Source organism: Tursiops truncatus, chromosome 16 (assembly GCF_011762595.2).
Source record: "Tursiops truncatus isolate mTurTru1 chromosome 16, mTurTru1.mat.Y, whole genome shotgun sequence".
Taxonomy (NCBI): domain Eukaryota; kingdom Metazoa; phylum Chordata; class Mammalia; order Artiodactyla; family Delphinidae; genus Tursiops; species Tursiops truncatus.
In genome coordinates, this window is record NC_047049.1 from 562,562 (window position 1) to 577,981 (window position 15,420).

At 57.2% G+C, this 15,420-nt stretch overlaps 1 protein-coding gene across 1 annotated transcript in view; it reads left to right on the forward strand.

Moving 5' to 3' along the window:
- Nucleotides 1–15,420, forward strand: part of CFAP46 (cilia and flagella associated protein 46) — a 90,537-nt gene that overhangs the window by 44,098 nt on the left and 31,019 nt on the right. The window contains exons 27-36 of the mRNA XM_073793776.1: nt 181–364; nt 3,056–3,230; nt 3,685–3,890; nt 4,751–5,014; nt 5,628–5,777; nt 10,664–10,812; nt 11,836–11,934; nt 12,568–12,700; nt 13,404–13,550; nt 15,188–15,388. Coding sequence (XP_073649877.1) covers nt 181–364; nt 3,056–3,230; nt 3,685–3,890; nt 4,751–5,014; nt 5,628–5,777; nt 10,664–10,812; nt 11,836–11,934; nt 12,568–12,700; nt 13,404–13,550; nt 15,188–15,388 — 1,708 coding nt within the window. The remainder of the gene's footprint in view (nt 1–180; nt 365–3,055; nt 3,231–3,684; nt 3,891–4,750; nt 5,015–5,627; nt 5,778–10,663; nt 10,813–11,835; nt 11,935–12,567; nt 12,701–13,403; nt 13,551–15,187; nt 15,389–15,420) is intronic.

Here is a 15,420-nt window from a genome sequence, read left to right on the forward strand (position 1 = left end):
CACACAAATGATAAACGGAAAAAGCAAAACACAGCACGACCCAAGACCCCCGAGGCACTCAGGTCTCCTGGTTTCTCTGCGTGAGCAGGAGCGCGCGCAGACACTCCAGCGGGTGTGCCTTCTATACGGGGACGACCTTCACCATCCAGGCGCTAATTTCTCTCTTTTACTTTTCTTCAGCTTGATTTTCAAACATATGGTCGTGGTGAAGGCTAGACTCGGCCAGAACTTCGTGATGGAAATTCAGAGATTCGAAGGCCAGAGTGAGGAGTATCTGGCGCACATGTGGCGGCGCCTGGCCCTCAACTCCACGAGTGTCCCCGGGGAGCTGACCTGCTACCTCCACGCCATCCAGGCCCTGCAGGTCTGGCTCTGACTCACCGTGTGTCTGCGGATGAAGCCCCCGGGGGTGGGAAGGTGCGGGGGGAGGGGGGGCGGTGCGGAGCCCAGCCCCTCGGGAGAACCGGAAGGGAGGGGGGGCAGCGGGACACGAGCCGGGGTGGCAGACGGAGCCTGTCCTCCCACATGAGGGACGCAGTCCTTGTGAGGCCGTGTGGGGAGGGCAGGGGGTGGGCCGCGGGGCTCTGCAGCCTCTGGGGTTTCGGGGTCTTGGGGACGGCCCCCGCCCCCGAGAAGCCAAGACACGTGTTCCTCTCGACGCGCTTGGAGATTTGGGGGAGGGCGGGCACCTTGATTTGGGGCAGAGCTTGTGGGACTTGCCTCAGGGGAAAGAAGGCCCCTTGATTGTGGGACTGAAGCCCCCAAAGACGTGCCCTGCGGCAGGCACCTGACAGGCTTTTCTGTTGAGCAGAACGTTTCCCCTTCACGGAGCAGATCCCACCGAGGTTTTCAGAGCGCTCCAGGGTCGGGGTGTCCCCAGGAAGGGGTCCGAACACAGGCTCCATCGATGGCCGTGCGGTCATGACCCATCGGTCAAGCAGAGGCCCGGGCCCACTACAAGCGGCCGTGGGTGCCCCTGCGTCTCGCGCCTGGAGCCCAGGCCAGGGTTCCTGGGGCCAGGCAGCTGTGCCGGGGCAGCAGGCGGTGCTATGGACGGGGCGGCTGCTGGCCGAGCCGAGCTGCCGGAACCCTCTGCACAGACTCCGTGGAAAGGCTCTCTGCCACTTCCTTCCTTCGCTTCCTTTTTCTTAGGGGTACAAGGTGCTTTATAGTAAATTCACGGGGTTATGCAGCCATCATCACAATCAATTTTAGAACATTTCACCAGCCCCCCAAAACCCAGGTCCGTGGGCACTGTGTCCCTCCCCCCACCCCCGCCGGCCCCAGTGAGCCAGCGTTGCACGCATGGAGCCAGACGAGGTGGGTCCTCTGTGTCCGCTGCCCTCCCTGGACGTCTCGTCCAAGCTCCATCTGTTGAAGCGCATGTCCGGGCTTCGCTGCTGCTGGTTGAATAGTCCTCCATCGTGTGGACGGAGGCTGCGCCGGTGGGCCTCGGCGTTGCTTCCTCTTAGGAGCTCTTGTGACTGGGCTGCTGTAGACAGCCGTGTGCGAGTGTTTGCACGGACACGTTATAGCTGTTCTCTGGGGCACATAGCTGGGAGTGAACTCCCAGGTCACGTGATGACTGTCTTTAGCTACCTGAGTCGTGGTTTGACTTGCGTTTCCCTAGTAACTAACGTAGTAACTGGCAGCATGTTTTTCCTGTGCTAATCGGCCATTTGTGCATCTTCTCTGGAGAAATGTCTACTCAAATCCTTTGCCCTTTTAAAAAAAAATTTGGTTTCTTGTCTGTTTATTGCTGCGCTGTAGGAATTGTTTATGTGTTTTGGATACGAGTCCCTTACCGGATATAAGCTTTGTGCGTATTCTCTCTCATTCTGTGGCTCGTCCGTTCAACTGCCTTCCCGCATTCTTGATGACGTCATTTGCAGCACAAAAGTTTATAATCTTGGTGACGTCCAACTTGTCTGTTTCTTCTGCTGCTTACGCGTATGGCATCGTAGCTGAGAAACCAGCGTGTAATCCAAGGTTACGCAGACTTCTACGTTTCCTTCCAAGGGTTTCATAGTTTCAGCTCTCACATTTGAGTCTTTGATCCGTCTTGAGCTCAGCCGTGTGTTTGGTGCGAGTTAGGGGTCCTGCTCCTTTCCTCGGTGTGTGGCTGCCTGCTTTCCCAGCACCGTTGTTGAAACGATGACCCTTCCCTCTTCCACCGCCCTTGTCCCCATCGTCTCTCTCGCACAGCTCTTGTCAAAGCCACCCGTGACCACATGGTCACGGTCATTCTGAGGCCCCATCCGACCCCTCCTCAGCACTCGTGGTCATCTGTCACCTGGCTTCCAGGCCCCACTGCTCAGGGCCACTCCTTCTTCCCTTCTGCCCACCTGCTAATGAGGGGGAGGACCCCACTCAGGGCTGGGATGCCCCCGCTCCCTGGTGACGTCAGGCAGTGTCCTGGGGAGAGTCCACCCTGACCTTGCGTGTCCCACCAACCGGCCCCTTCCCTCACCTCCGGCCGCGCATCCTCCTGGCATGTGAGGCGTGAGGTGTGGGGTGTGGGGCCTGGGGCCCGGCAAGCGGAAGGCAGGCTGGCTCCGCTCTCGGGGGGGCAGGGAGGGCAGCTTCCTCCCTTCGTGCAGTGATGATTGATGAGCGATACTGGGTCTGACTCGGGCTGCACACTGCACGGTGCAGCATCTTCAGTGCCCTCCGAGCCCTGTGAGCCACAGAACCGTCCATACCTCCGAGTGCCGGAGGAGACCCGGGGCTGGTGGTGGAGCGCCCGCAGAGAGCCCCTCAGGCCGGCGTCGCCCCGGAGGCGGGAGGGACACGCGGGGCCCGCGAGGGGTCCGATGGGCAGGTGGCGGGGCGTCCACAGGGAGCAGAGGCCGGGGTCACTCGCCTGGCTCTGGTCTTGCTGCCCGCTGCACGTGGGAGGTCTTGCCGAGCCTGGTGGTCTCGTGACGGTAGAGACGGGTGAGAAGCAGCCCCTCTGTTTCTAGGAGGTGGGGGAACACAACACCTGCCGTGTGGTCCTCGGGCTGCTGAGTGGCAGGTGTGTGTCTTTACCACCCTTTTCTGTTTAATCCCAAAGAAGCCAGAGAGTGAGTGGCAGAAGGTTGACTGCATCATGGAATTCAGCGAGTGGCTGTACCGCAAGCAGTTTCCTCTTGAAGACGTCGTCTTCCACCTGGAGTGGGCGATCGACATCCTGCTGAGGATGCGGCCCGACCGGGGCTCCCCGGAGCCGGCAGGCGCGGGGGCCGCAGGTGAGCGGCGCGGTGGCGGGCGGAGGGACCGCCCGCCGTGAGGGGCTCCTGGGCTCCGCTATCCCTGCGACGCCCCTGCAGGCCAGCGCCCTGTGGGCTTGGCGAGGTCAGGGCCCTGCCTCCCCGGCTGCTGGTCCCTCCCGCTCCAGCAGAGCTCATCCACCAGGAAGGCCCAGCCCAGGCGTGATAGGGAGGTGGTGGGAGCCCAGCCAGATGGACGGAGGGAGGGGCGGCATCCCCTCACTGCCCCGAAGGTGGCTGCAGCGTCCCTGCAGGTGGGCCTGTTGTCTCCGCTGGGGGAGCCCTGGGAGGCCCGTCCCCGAGGGTGGCCCCTGTGAAGGTGGCACGCCCCTCTGGAAGAGTCTCAACCCCAGGCCGGGTGGCAGGGGCCCCTGGGGACCAGGCGGGCACAGGGGGCGGGCAGGGAGGGCACCCAGCGGCCCCTGTCTTCCAGAAGAGCAGGTGTCCACTGCGGCGGCCCCGGAGGGCCCGGGGGCTGAGGGCTCGGGGCCCCCCTCCCTGGAGAAGCTTCGGAACGTACGGCAGCTTGAGACGCTGGCCCGCGCCTACACGCTGCTGGCCCTGGCGGTGACCCCGCGCGCCGCCGGCCACCAGGACTACTGCCTCATGGCCTACACCTTTCTCCGCCGCATCTGGCAGGTGAGGCCCCGGGAACCTGCACTTGCACGGGTCCTGTGTCTCTCCCGGGACAGCGTCCCTCTCCCCTCCTTCCCAGCAGCACCCTCCCTGCTTTGGGGACTCAGGGGAGGAGGGAGGGCCTCGCTGCTCCCTACGAAGTGGCCCCTCCTCCCCAAGACTCACCCCAGCGCCTTTGCCCAACCACCCGCAGAAGCCTGTCTTTCCACCATGCTGCCACTGGGCTTCCAGAACCTTCTCTATGCCCCCTCTGCACGGCCTCCGAGCTGCCCTCCTTCCCACCACCTCTTTACGGGGCCCCCGGGGCAGCTCCTGGTCGACTCTTGTTCTCAAGGACCTCCCGCCGTCGGTGCCCGCCCAGTGGGACAGTGTCGGCAGGACAGGCCTTTCTTCTGGGGGCAGGTTTGCACCCTGCCCTCAGCCATGTGCTGGGGACAACAGGGCCATCGCCCTTTGGCAGCAGGAAGGACTGGGAAGGCCGTCCTGGGTCTTGAAGATGCCCCAGGCCACTGCCACCCACCACCCACCACCCACCACGCAGCGGCTCTGCGATTCTTTGAGAACCGCTAAAAGTCACTTGAGTGTGTTCTTCATTAGAGACGTTAATTCATTTTATGGGGCTGACAAGCTCTTCGTAAGGGTCAGCTGTGCGTCCCCGCAGGCCCAGAGTCCTGGAGGAAGCCCCCCGAGGGCAGAGGAGGGCGGCCGCGTGTCCACCCGCCGAGGGGCACTGCCGCCACCTCTGCGCCGGGCGGCTCATGGCCTGGCCACTCCCTCCCAACCTGCCCTCATACCTGAGTGCGTGGGAGGAGGGGGACCCGCTTGTGTTATCAGTGTTGCAAAGTCGGATTTTCTTTTCCCAGGTTTCTTTATTAACAGCAGGAAAATCAATTTCAGAAAGTAGAATTCCAGCAGCAGCGAGTTCACATTCATTGTTGCTTCAAAAGGAGAAGGAGAAAAGCAAAGACAGAGAAAAAGACAAGGACAGAGACAAGGACAAGGGCAGAGACAAGGACAAGGACAGAGACAAGGACAAGGGCAGAGACAAGGACAAGGACAGAGACAAGGACAAGGGCAGAGACAAGGACAAGGACAGAGACAAGGACAAGGGCAGGGCCTCGAAGCAGGTGACCGTGCCCTCCCGGTGGCCAGGCTCTGCCCCAGCCGCCCTTGAGGCTCCTCGTCCCAGAGGCTGGGCCGCAGGGGGCAGAGCCGTCCCGGCTGCTCTGTCCGGTTTCTCCCCCTGGGAAGTGGAGCCAGTGGTTCTTGTCCCCCTGCCCCGGGTGTTAGGAGGTGACACGGGGAGGGTCTGGCTTCTCCCCTGTGGTCTGTCGTCTGCGTTCCCAGAGCGGGTCCCTCCCTCTGCCCAGGTGCATCTGGGCCCTGGCCATGTGGGGTGGGACAGCACCTTCTCTCCATCCACTGGGGGCCCGTGCTGCACGTCACCTTGTCACCGGAGGAATTGCCTGTCTCTGGGGCTGTGCTCACGACAGCACCCCTCCCGGCTGTCCCGCCTCACTGTCCCCACTGGGGACGCCCCCGCCTCCCTCCCCCATCACTGCTCTCCAGGAAGTGGAGACACGTGTGGGTCCGGCGTGGCTTGCCGTCGGGCTGGCAGCCCAGGGAGGGCGCCACGCACGTCCCCAGAGGCGCTGCCGACCCGTCCTTTCCCGTGGGGCCACCTGGGCGTCTGCTTCGAGCTCCACCTCCTAAAGCAGAGCCTGGCTTCCTGCTTTGCAGTTTCAAAGCCCCACTCCTGGCAAACGCCTTGAAGACGTACCCGCAAGCATAGAAGAGTGGGCTTCCTACGCTTGCCCCGAAGAAGCTATATCAGTATTTAAGCAGGATCAGAGCAACTTTGCCGTCAACCGGTCAACTCTCCAGAAGCCGGTGAGTGGACCTGAAGATGCCGTCCCAGGCCTGTGTCCGTGTCCTGCCTCCTGGCTTGTTGTCACAGCTGACGCTTTCTGGTGTGAAGTGGGACCAGAGAGGGATGCGCAGAAACAGGGCTCTGCTCAGGGAATTGTGAAGCAGGGCCTCCCGGGCATGAGCCCCCAGACCCTCCCACAGGCCCGTCCCCGGCCCCCTCCCCCTCCCCGAGCACCCGGGGACTTTTCCTCACGCATTCCCCGCACAGGTCACACTCCTGCACGTGAACTTCAGCCATGCCTGGGAGTGCCCCACGGCTGCTGTGACCGGCACCGCAAACCAGGTGCTGAAAGCAGCACAAAGGGTTTCCTCACAGTTCTGGAGGCCACAGGTTCAAAGTCAGCATCACCGGGCCGAAGTCAAGATGTCGGCGGGGCCACGTTCCCTCTGGAGGCCCCAGGGGAGGGTCCTTCCTGCCTCTTCCAGCTCCTGGGGGCTCCTGGGCTTGTGGCCGCGTCACCTCCCCCACCCCCCGCCTCCGTCGTCACGTGGCTTCTCCGCTGTGTCTGTGTCTCATCTCCCACGTACAGGGGCCCATACGATGACACGTGGGGCCCGCCTGTATCATCCAGGGCAACCTCCCCAGCTCGGCATCCTTACTTCGATCACACCTGTGCGCAGGTTCCAGGGGTAGCGCCGGGCTACTTCGGGGGCTGTTTTTCAGCCCCGCACCTGCCTGGTTTCTGTGCTTGTGGAAATAGAGACTCTCGGCCTCTAACCGCCCATGGCTGGCTTCTCTCTGGAGCGCGGTGTCCGCGGGAATCCTCCGCGCTGCTTCGTGTGTCTGGTTGTGTTCACATCGTCGGTGACGAGTATTCCGTCTGGTGACTCGACCACGGCCTGTCTGTCCTTCAGCCACGGAAGGCACGGGGCTGTCTCCAGCGTGCCTGTTACAGATGTCTCAGGGCCCACGTGCCCACGTGCCTGGAGGGCACACCCGGCAGCGGCGTTTCTGGGTCACGGAGCACGTGTATCTCCAACTACAGCATGTTGACAAACTGCCTTTGGCAGTGGTCGTGCCGTGAGGCCCGCCTTCTCACCTGGCCGTCTGGGGGGCGTGGGCCTCTCACTGGGCTCAGCCGGACACTCCCTGACTACGGTGAGGCCGGACGCCTCTCAGCGCCTTTTGGCCACTTGAATGTCCTCTTTCATGGCCTGCGTGTGCAATCGGTCGCCCATATTTTATTAAGCCTCTGTCTTTACCTTGTTGAATTGAAGGAGTTCCTTATCTGTCTTGGAAAAAACACTCTGACAGTTTAGGACAGCAGGTCACCCTCCACTCTGGGCCTTGACTGTCTTGAGGGCTTCTTGTGAATACGGATTCCAAGTTTTAGTGTACGAAAAAGTATTAATCTTTCCCTTTATGACTAGTGCCTTGTTGTGTCCTGTTTAAAAAAATGTTTTCCTTCCCAAAGGTCATGAAAATGTCCTCTTATGGTATTTTCCCAAAAGCTTTATACTTCTACGTGTCAGATTTAGATCCACTTGAAGTTGGTTCATGTGTGTGCTGTGAGGTGAAGGATCCGGTTCTGAGCTCTCCGATCTGGATAATCTGAATGTTCTAACACCACTCATTGAAAAATCGGTTGCCGGGCTTCTTTGCCACACTTGTCATGAATCGGGCGTCCACACCTGCACCAACACCTCACTGTCTGAGCTCCTGAGGTTCGCCACCTTGACTGCTTGGGAGAGAACATTGCCTGACCTTGTTGCGCAGGAAGGTCTTGGATGGCGTCCTTTCCATTGTCCTTGTGTCTCCACGTGTCTTTCAGAGTCCGCTTGTTGGCTTCCATTGGAAACCCTGGTGGGGTTTTGGCTGTGATTGCACTGAATCTCGAGATCAGTTTTTGGTTTGGGGGAGAACTGGCGTCTTTGCCACATTGACTATTCCAGTCGATGAGCATGTTCTAGTTCTCTATTGACGTAGGTCTTCTGTGACTTCTCTTGATAATGGATTTGAGTTTTATGCATGGAGGTTACACACATTAGATTTATTTCTACGTATTTGATGTTTGTGCTGCTGTTATAAATATACCTCTTTTGTTTCATTTTTTTAAACTCCAGACGAAATCTAGAAATATAATTGTTTTCATCTTGACCTGGCAGCCATCAGTTTAGTTAACTTCTAGATAAGTTTGGTAATCGATCTGTAGATTCTTTGGATCTTATGTGTATACACAGAGTCTGCATGTCGTCCGCAAATGTTTTTCCTCATTTCCGATCATTACACTTTTTATCTCCTTATTCCGCTGGCTGCCACCAGCACAGCGCTGAACAGAGATGGTGACACCTCCTTATCCTGCCCCCTGGCTTAGCAAGGGGGCTTCAGCATTTCACTCAGTGTCATCGATGTTTGCTGTAGGTGCTTATAGGTATTCTTTATTGATTAAGGAAGTTCCTTTGTTTCTATTTGCTAAGAGTTTTAATCACAAATGGCTACAGATGTTCATCAAGTATTTTTCTCCATCTATCACATAATGGCTTTTTTCTCTTTCCTTACTTTATTCCCTAATGCTTATCAGAATAATGTCAACTTGGTTGAGACATATTATTCGTTTCACTTATCATCAGATTCAACTGGCTAGTATTTTGTTCGGGGTGTTTGCCTCTGCGTTCATGAGGAAATTGGTGTTTAATTTTCCTTTCCTACTACACGCTTGTCAGGAAGTGGTAAGAGGCTGCACTGACTCTGAACTGTTTTCTGCTCCCAGCACTTCTGACTGCACGTGTGCGGGTTTCCGCACAACAGCCAGTTCTCCGCTCCCCGTGGACACCAGCTGGGTGTTCCCCCATTTAACTCAGTTCTGGCACTATGTGCCATGCTCAGTGCAGGCCCCACAGAGTCAGGGCTCCGTCCCTCGAGGCTGCCCCCACCAGGCGCCGGTCACAAGTGTCGGGTCCCCAGGCCACTGCACTCCATGCAGTGTGGCCATGAATCGGGTTCCCACCACCCCCTCCTCAGGTTCGATGTTTGCCATGACAGCTCCCAGACTCAGGAAAACGCTTGACTTAACTAGATCGCTGGTCTGTTACAGAGGATGTTGTAAAGGATGCAGATGAGCAGCCCGATGAGGGGGTCCATGGGGCAGGTGTGGAAGGGTCCCGAGCACGGGAGAGTCTGTCCCCGTGGAGCTGGGGTGTGCCGGGCACCACCCTCCTGGCAGGTGGACACGTTCACCAGCCCAGAAGCTCTCCAAACCCCTTCCCGCAGGGTTTCCCTGCAGGTTCCGGGACAGGGCACGGCTGATCGGCTCGCGGGCTGCTGGGAATTAACTCAGCCTCCAGCCCCTCCCCCCGCCCCAGATGTCGGGACGGGGCTGAGGGTTCCACTCTCCCATCATGTGGTTGGTTCCTCCGACCGCCAGCCCCCATCCTGAAGCTCTGTAGGGATGGCCAGGAGTCACCTTGCGAGTGTAAACTCAGGTGTGGGTGAAAGGGGCTTGTGAACCACCAGATCCCAAGGGTTGTAGGAGCTCAGTGCCAGGAACCAAGAACAAAGACCAGAGGTAAGTGTCTCATTATATCATAATATCACACTGACCTGTTAGTCAATTAGAGAGTGTTTCCTTTTTGAACTCTTCTTGGGAAGAATTTGTATAAGATTAGCTGTTATTTCTTCCTTAAACGTTTGGAAGAATTCCCTGGTGAAGACTTCTGGGCCTGGATCTATTTGAGAAGATTTTCAAATGTGGATCCAATTTACTTAATAGTTACAGAACGCTTCAGATTTTATAATTTTTTTGTAATGTTGGTGGGTTGTGTTTTTCTAGGATGTTTCCAGTTAATATAAAATTTTTAATTTATTGGCATAATGTGGTTCTTACTATCCTTTTTTTTTTTTTTTTTTTTGCGGTACGCGGGCCTCTCACTGCTGTGGCCTCTCCCGCCGTGGAGCACAGGCTCCGGACGCGCAGGCTCAGCGGCCATGGCTCACGGGCGCAGCCGCTCCGTGGCATGTGGGATCCCCCCGGACTGGGGCACGAACCTGTGTCCCCTGCATCGGCAGGCGGACTCTCAACCACTGCGCCACCAGGGAAGCCCCTTAATACCCTATTATCATCTTTTAGTGTCGGCCTCACCAGGGATGATCAGTTATTAGTCTCTCAAAAAAACACACGCTTTCCAGGCCACCCAAATGCCACTGGGCTGGGACGTAACCCCTGACAGGGCTGTTTTATTTCGTTGCCCTTGAGCCTCAGGTGCGGGCTTTGGGGACCCAGTCGGGGCACTAGCCTTCAGTGGGCCCTCAACTCCACCTGCAAAGGAAGAGTCACAGGTGCTGTTCAGGCTCTCAGCTGCCTCTTCTGTCAGCAGACATCCCAGGACACGTGTATCCCAAGGTGCCAGGTTCACATCTCTCGATTCACATCTTCTTCCATGTCTCGGCCCAGTCATTTTTGCCTGCATTGTTCACTCTTCAGTGCTTTTAAGCAGATTTTTAAAATAGCTCATCCAACTTCTCTAATTTTCTACTGAGAATATCAAACCTAGTGTGACATTATAAGAAGTATTAGTTCGTCTCTGTCTATATTGAATTTGAAAGCAATTGTATGTGTATCTAAAGAAATGAAACAAAGACATTAATTTGAAAAGCAGGTGGGTTTTTCTTGTGAGCGTCTTTATACTTGGGTGCTGGAGATTCCAAGAGATTGCACACCACAAGCTGAAAGCCATTAACTGAAGGGCAGGAGGCAGAGAGCACATCACTCCTTCCCTCAACAGACACTAGTTCAGCCCCTGTGCACGTGACACTGTGTGGACAGAGTTTCTGGAGGGAAGACCCTGTGAGCTGGGGGCCCACCCTTCCCCCGTCTTTGACCTTACATGTTTGCTGTGTATTGATGTAGACGTACAGTTTATATTATCTGGACCACTTGGTCGAGGCCCTGCAGAAGATGTTCCTTCATGAGCTCACCATCCCGGTCCTGCAGTTGGAGGTACTCATTGCAGCCTCCGTGGTCGACAGCAAGAGCCTCAAGGACCTCTACCACCTCCGGTTGGTACCACCTGCTTTATTTTGGGGGGAGCTGGGAGACATTTAAGTGGCTAAAGTGAATATTTCCCAAAGCAATATAAAACCAAACCAGATTTTAAAATATTAATTCTGTAGCTGACGATTTATATAAATAATAAAGTCCCTACGATTTGTAAAGCCAAATAAATCAGAATACTTAAACATAAAAATAGTATTTTTAGTTTTAAAATTTCTGCCTGGTTCTTAAGAGAATATGATTATTCCAAGGAAATACACACTGAAGTAGAATAAGTAGAAAAAAGGAGCATTTTTGTGTCTCCAACTTACTCTCAGATAGTTCAGGAAAACATTTGATATATATAAATTTAATATAAAATTTATGTGTAAATAAGTTTTAATTATTTCCTGAACTATATATGAAAGTTTATATATAGTTCAGGAAATAATTTTTATATATACAATTTTTATATTTTTATAAAGTTTTATATAAAATTTTAATAGATCTTTACATATATAAAATTGAGAGAGAGAGAGAGAGAGAACCTGGGTGGTGAAGGATGTAGTAATTCTTTGTAGTGTTTGTGTAACTTTTCTGGAAACGTGGAATCATTTCACAATACAACTGTTTTACACAAGAATCAAAGCAGAGCTTGTTTGCTTAAAGTTGTAACGGGTCAGAGCCCCACCCACTGCACCTTGTCTTGACCTCCAAAGATGACCCTGAGGCTATAAATGCGTGTGGAGTAAAGTTCATGAATGAATGGAGTAAAAAAGTTCATGAATGAATGGAGTAAAGTTCATGAATGAATGGAGTAAAGTTCATGAATGCGTGTGGAGTACAGTTCATGAATGAGTGTAGAAACGTGCTCCAGCTGGAACTTGATAGAGCCGTCTGTTATGTTTCCCTAGTAATCTGGCTTAGCTTTACAAATTATAGAAAATAGCCTCAGATTATCCATTCCTTTTCCCGTTTACCAACTTGTATCAAGTTGGCTGAGCCCAGGGCAGCCCGACTCAGGGCGGACGCTCCTCTCGCCCCCCCAGACTTGCCCTAGTTTGTTCTGATTTGAAGTTGAGGGAAGCAGCCACTTTCCACGAGGAGGTGGTCGGGCACGCCTACATCTGCGACGTGGAGCAGGTGAGGTAAGTCAGCCGAGCCGCGGAGCTCCGCCTGCTGCCGTGCCGCTCAGGCACCGGCCCTGCTCTCGGCCACGTCTCCTCGAGCCCCAGGCCCCGTCTCCCACCACGGCTGGGCAGCAGGGGCAGTTCATTCCTCACTTGCCCTCCCGTGTGTGGGCGTCTCCCGGGCTGGGGCCGCGTGGCGGAGGGACACAGCACACCAGGCGTGTGCAGGGGGCCGGGGGAGCGGGACGGGTGAAGGAGGCGGCGTCCTGAGGGCACACGGGGAAGGAGGGTCCCACAAGAAGCAGGGGCTGGGCAGGGGCCTCTGCGGGCTGCCTTTCCAGATGGGGTGGAGTTCTGGCCTGGATGTAAGTTTGAGATGCATGCTAGACATCCAGGTCGGGATGTCAGACGAGTAGCTGGATGCATGAGCCTGGAGTCTGGAAGAGAGAACGGGCTAGGAGTGCAGATTTGGGAGTCATGTATGCTGCTAAGCCATGGGAATTAAAAAAAATCTCCGTAAACACGCGAGTGGATAGCGGCTTCTTGGAGCTTCATTTGTATTTCTTTGATTCCTACTGAAACTGAACATTTTCAGGAGTCTCTGGCCATGGTATTTCTTCCTTGGCATAATGCCTGTTTTACTTATATTAGCTGCAGAAAAGAAATTGCCTTGAAAAAGGAGAAAAATAAGGAACCTCTATTAGAAGAAAGTCTGCCAACACTGAGGGAGCCCCCCACTCCAGCCCAGCAAGCAGAGATGAAGCGCCGCGTAGCAAAGGATAAGGTAGCCTCTCTCTGCAGAAGCACCTCGGTTCCTAGCCCAGCGGGGGCAGTGACAGGTCCCGCGCCAGCCAGTAAGCTCGGACTTGTCTTAACTGCCTGCTGCCTCCAAATCCTGGTGCGGGGTTTCCTGGGAAATCCAGGGACTGATGGGATGTGTCCCCTCCCTGCGGGCCCTGGAAGTCCCCAGGGAAGACGGGACTGCAGGGCCTGAGCTGCAGTTCAGAGAGGCCGGGCTGGGAGTAGCGGGTGCCCCCCCGGGAGAGCTACCGCACCAACCAGAAGGGGGAAAGGCCGAGGCCCTCGCAGGCCTGAGCGCCCACCGGCCTGCCCCCGACCCCGTCCGGTGGTGGGCTCGCCTCATATGGGCTCGCCCGTAAAGGAAATAACCATCCCCACCCCATGCTCCGAGGTCATGAGCACTTGTTACCATGGGAGTGCCACACCTGGGACTCCCTTCGTGGTGGGGGATGGCCGGGACCCGGAGTGCACAGAGCCCTCCTGCAGGACAGGCCAGGCGAGCCACCTGCACCCGGGACTGCTTGGTGGGCCTGGTGGGTGAGGAGAGACAGACTTCCCGGGGGACAGCCCGGCCACGGGCACTGGAGTGGGGGCTGGGCTTGGCGGGTGTGGGGCCGGTGGGGAACCTCGCTCGACAGCATGGGCCCTGCACCCACGCAGCACCGGAGGGCCTGCATGTCTTACAGACTTTGAAGATAGACGGAGAGACCGGCAGGGGCCTGGATGGAATGTCCTTCCCGCAGCTGTGGACCCTCAAGGCTGAAGTCCTGCTGGAGATGGACCTGTGCCAGCCTGCCCGGCTGCTCCTGTCAGAGGCGTACCTGGCCTTCCAGGTGAGGCCACACCTGCCCGGCCCACTGCACCTGTGGGGCCTCTTCCCCCGAGTGGCAGCCCCCCAGCTCCGTGCCCCCGCTGAGACCCTTCTCTCTGGGAGGCAGGGACCTGTCTGTGCTGAAGCCTGTTCTAGAGCACCCGTCCCACTCCCACGTGCAGATCCAGCTCTGCCGGAGGTCTGTCCTTCACGTCCTTTGTCTGTCGGCTCCTCTGGTTTCTCGAGCTCCTTCATCAGAGTGTGGTAGAGCCTCTTTCTCCTCCTGGGCTGGGGGGCCCCTTCTGTTTGTGAGCCGGCCTCCCGATGTGCGTGTGGATGGGCGCCCCTGGCGAGGCCGAGGGCTTCGGTCTTGTTCCGAGAGGCAGATAGATAGATGGGGCCCCGGGGCCCCGACCCGCTTGGCTGCTTTGTTGCCGCTCCTCGGTGTGGGCCCTGCAGGTGTCTGTGGCATCTCCGGGGTCTCACTGGAAGCCTGGGGTTCACCCGGCCTCCTCAGAAAGGCTTGACTCCAGCCTGGACGCTCAGATCTCAGCTCAGCCCCTCAGGCCCCCACTACTGTCTGCTGGGTTTCTTGAGCCTGCTCTGCCCCTGAGAACAGGTCTTTGGACCCTCCCCCGGCCCCGCCCCCTCCAGTGCCAACTTCTGGAAGCCCCAGGCTCCTGCCTCCTCCCCCAGCTCAGATGTGGCTTTCTTCCTGGGCTCTGTCCCCCGTGAGGACAGACGCCCTCGGGAAAAACCCCGGACAGAGCGGAGCCACCCGTGTGTGCGTCTCTCCCTCCCCAGAGGTGGTAGCTCAGCTGCAGCGCCAGCGGCTCCCAGGGCCTCAGACGGACGCTTCTGTCTCTGGGCGGCTTCAGAATTGTTCCCTGGGAGGGCGGGGCCCAGCTACAGAGCCACACAGGCTGACACTTTCTTTGCAGAGGAACTCCAGAGAGAGAAGCACCCCTAATAAAGGCACAAAAAATTCACAGCCTTGGGAGATTCAGCTCTCTGTCTTAGGCAGGGGGACAGGTGTGTGCAGACCAGACTCAAGAGGGAGCGTGGCCTGGGAAGGGACCGAGAAGGCCGTGCGGCTGCTGAAGGGAAGCGGCCAGGGTGGGCCCTGGGGGGGTGCAGAGGAGCACAGGCACGGAGGGGCTCCCGGGGGCCAGGAGTGGGGACCAGAGGGCGGACAGGTGGCCTAAGGAGGTGGGGGGCTGTGAGCCGACACCCACATGCCACAGGCGCCGCAGTCCCGTCTCCTGGCCTGTGGCCGTGCATCCGTGACCCTCCCTGTCAGCCTCCCCCAGACTCACGGAAGAGTCATCCACGCGCTGCCCTCACCTCCACCTGGCCGCCACCCGACCCTCCTGCTGCCAGGAGCGGGCTTTCCAGGGCTGTCAGTGCTTTCCAGAGTCAGGGGAGTAGGTTTTAACACACACACAGGCATCAAGCCCAGGCCCTGTGCCCTCACACTGCAGGCATGTCTCCAGACAAGAGCTCAGACAGTGTGTGCAGAGGCCTGGTGCCACGGCTGCCGTCTCTCTCTCTCTCTCTGTCTCAGTTTCTCTGTCTCTCTATCTCTTTGTCTCTGTCTCTCTCTCGCTCACTCTCCCCCCGCCACTCCCCGTCCTGTCTCAACACGCACCTCTTTTTTAGGAGCTCGACGATCCTTGTGCAGAATCGAAATGCCTGCACCTGTTGGCACGGTTGGCAAACAAGGAAAAGAAGTACGGCCAAGCTAGGAAGATGGCCGAGAGGGCCCAGCACCTGGGGGGCAGTGAGCAGTTCTGGTACGAGTCCACCCTGACCCTGGCGGACACACTCCTGTCCACCGAGAACGAGAGGAGAGAGGCAGTGGTGAGGGGCCGGCCACGTGCCCGCCCGGCGGT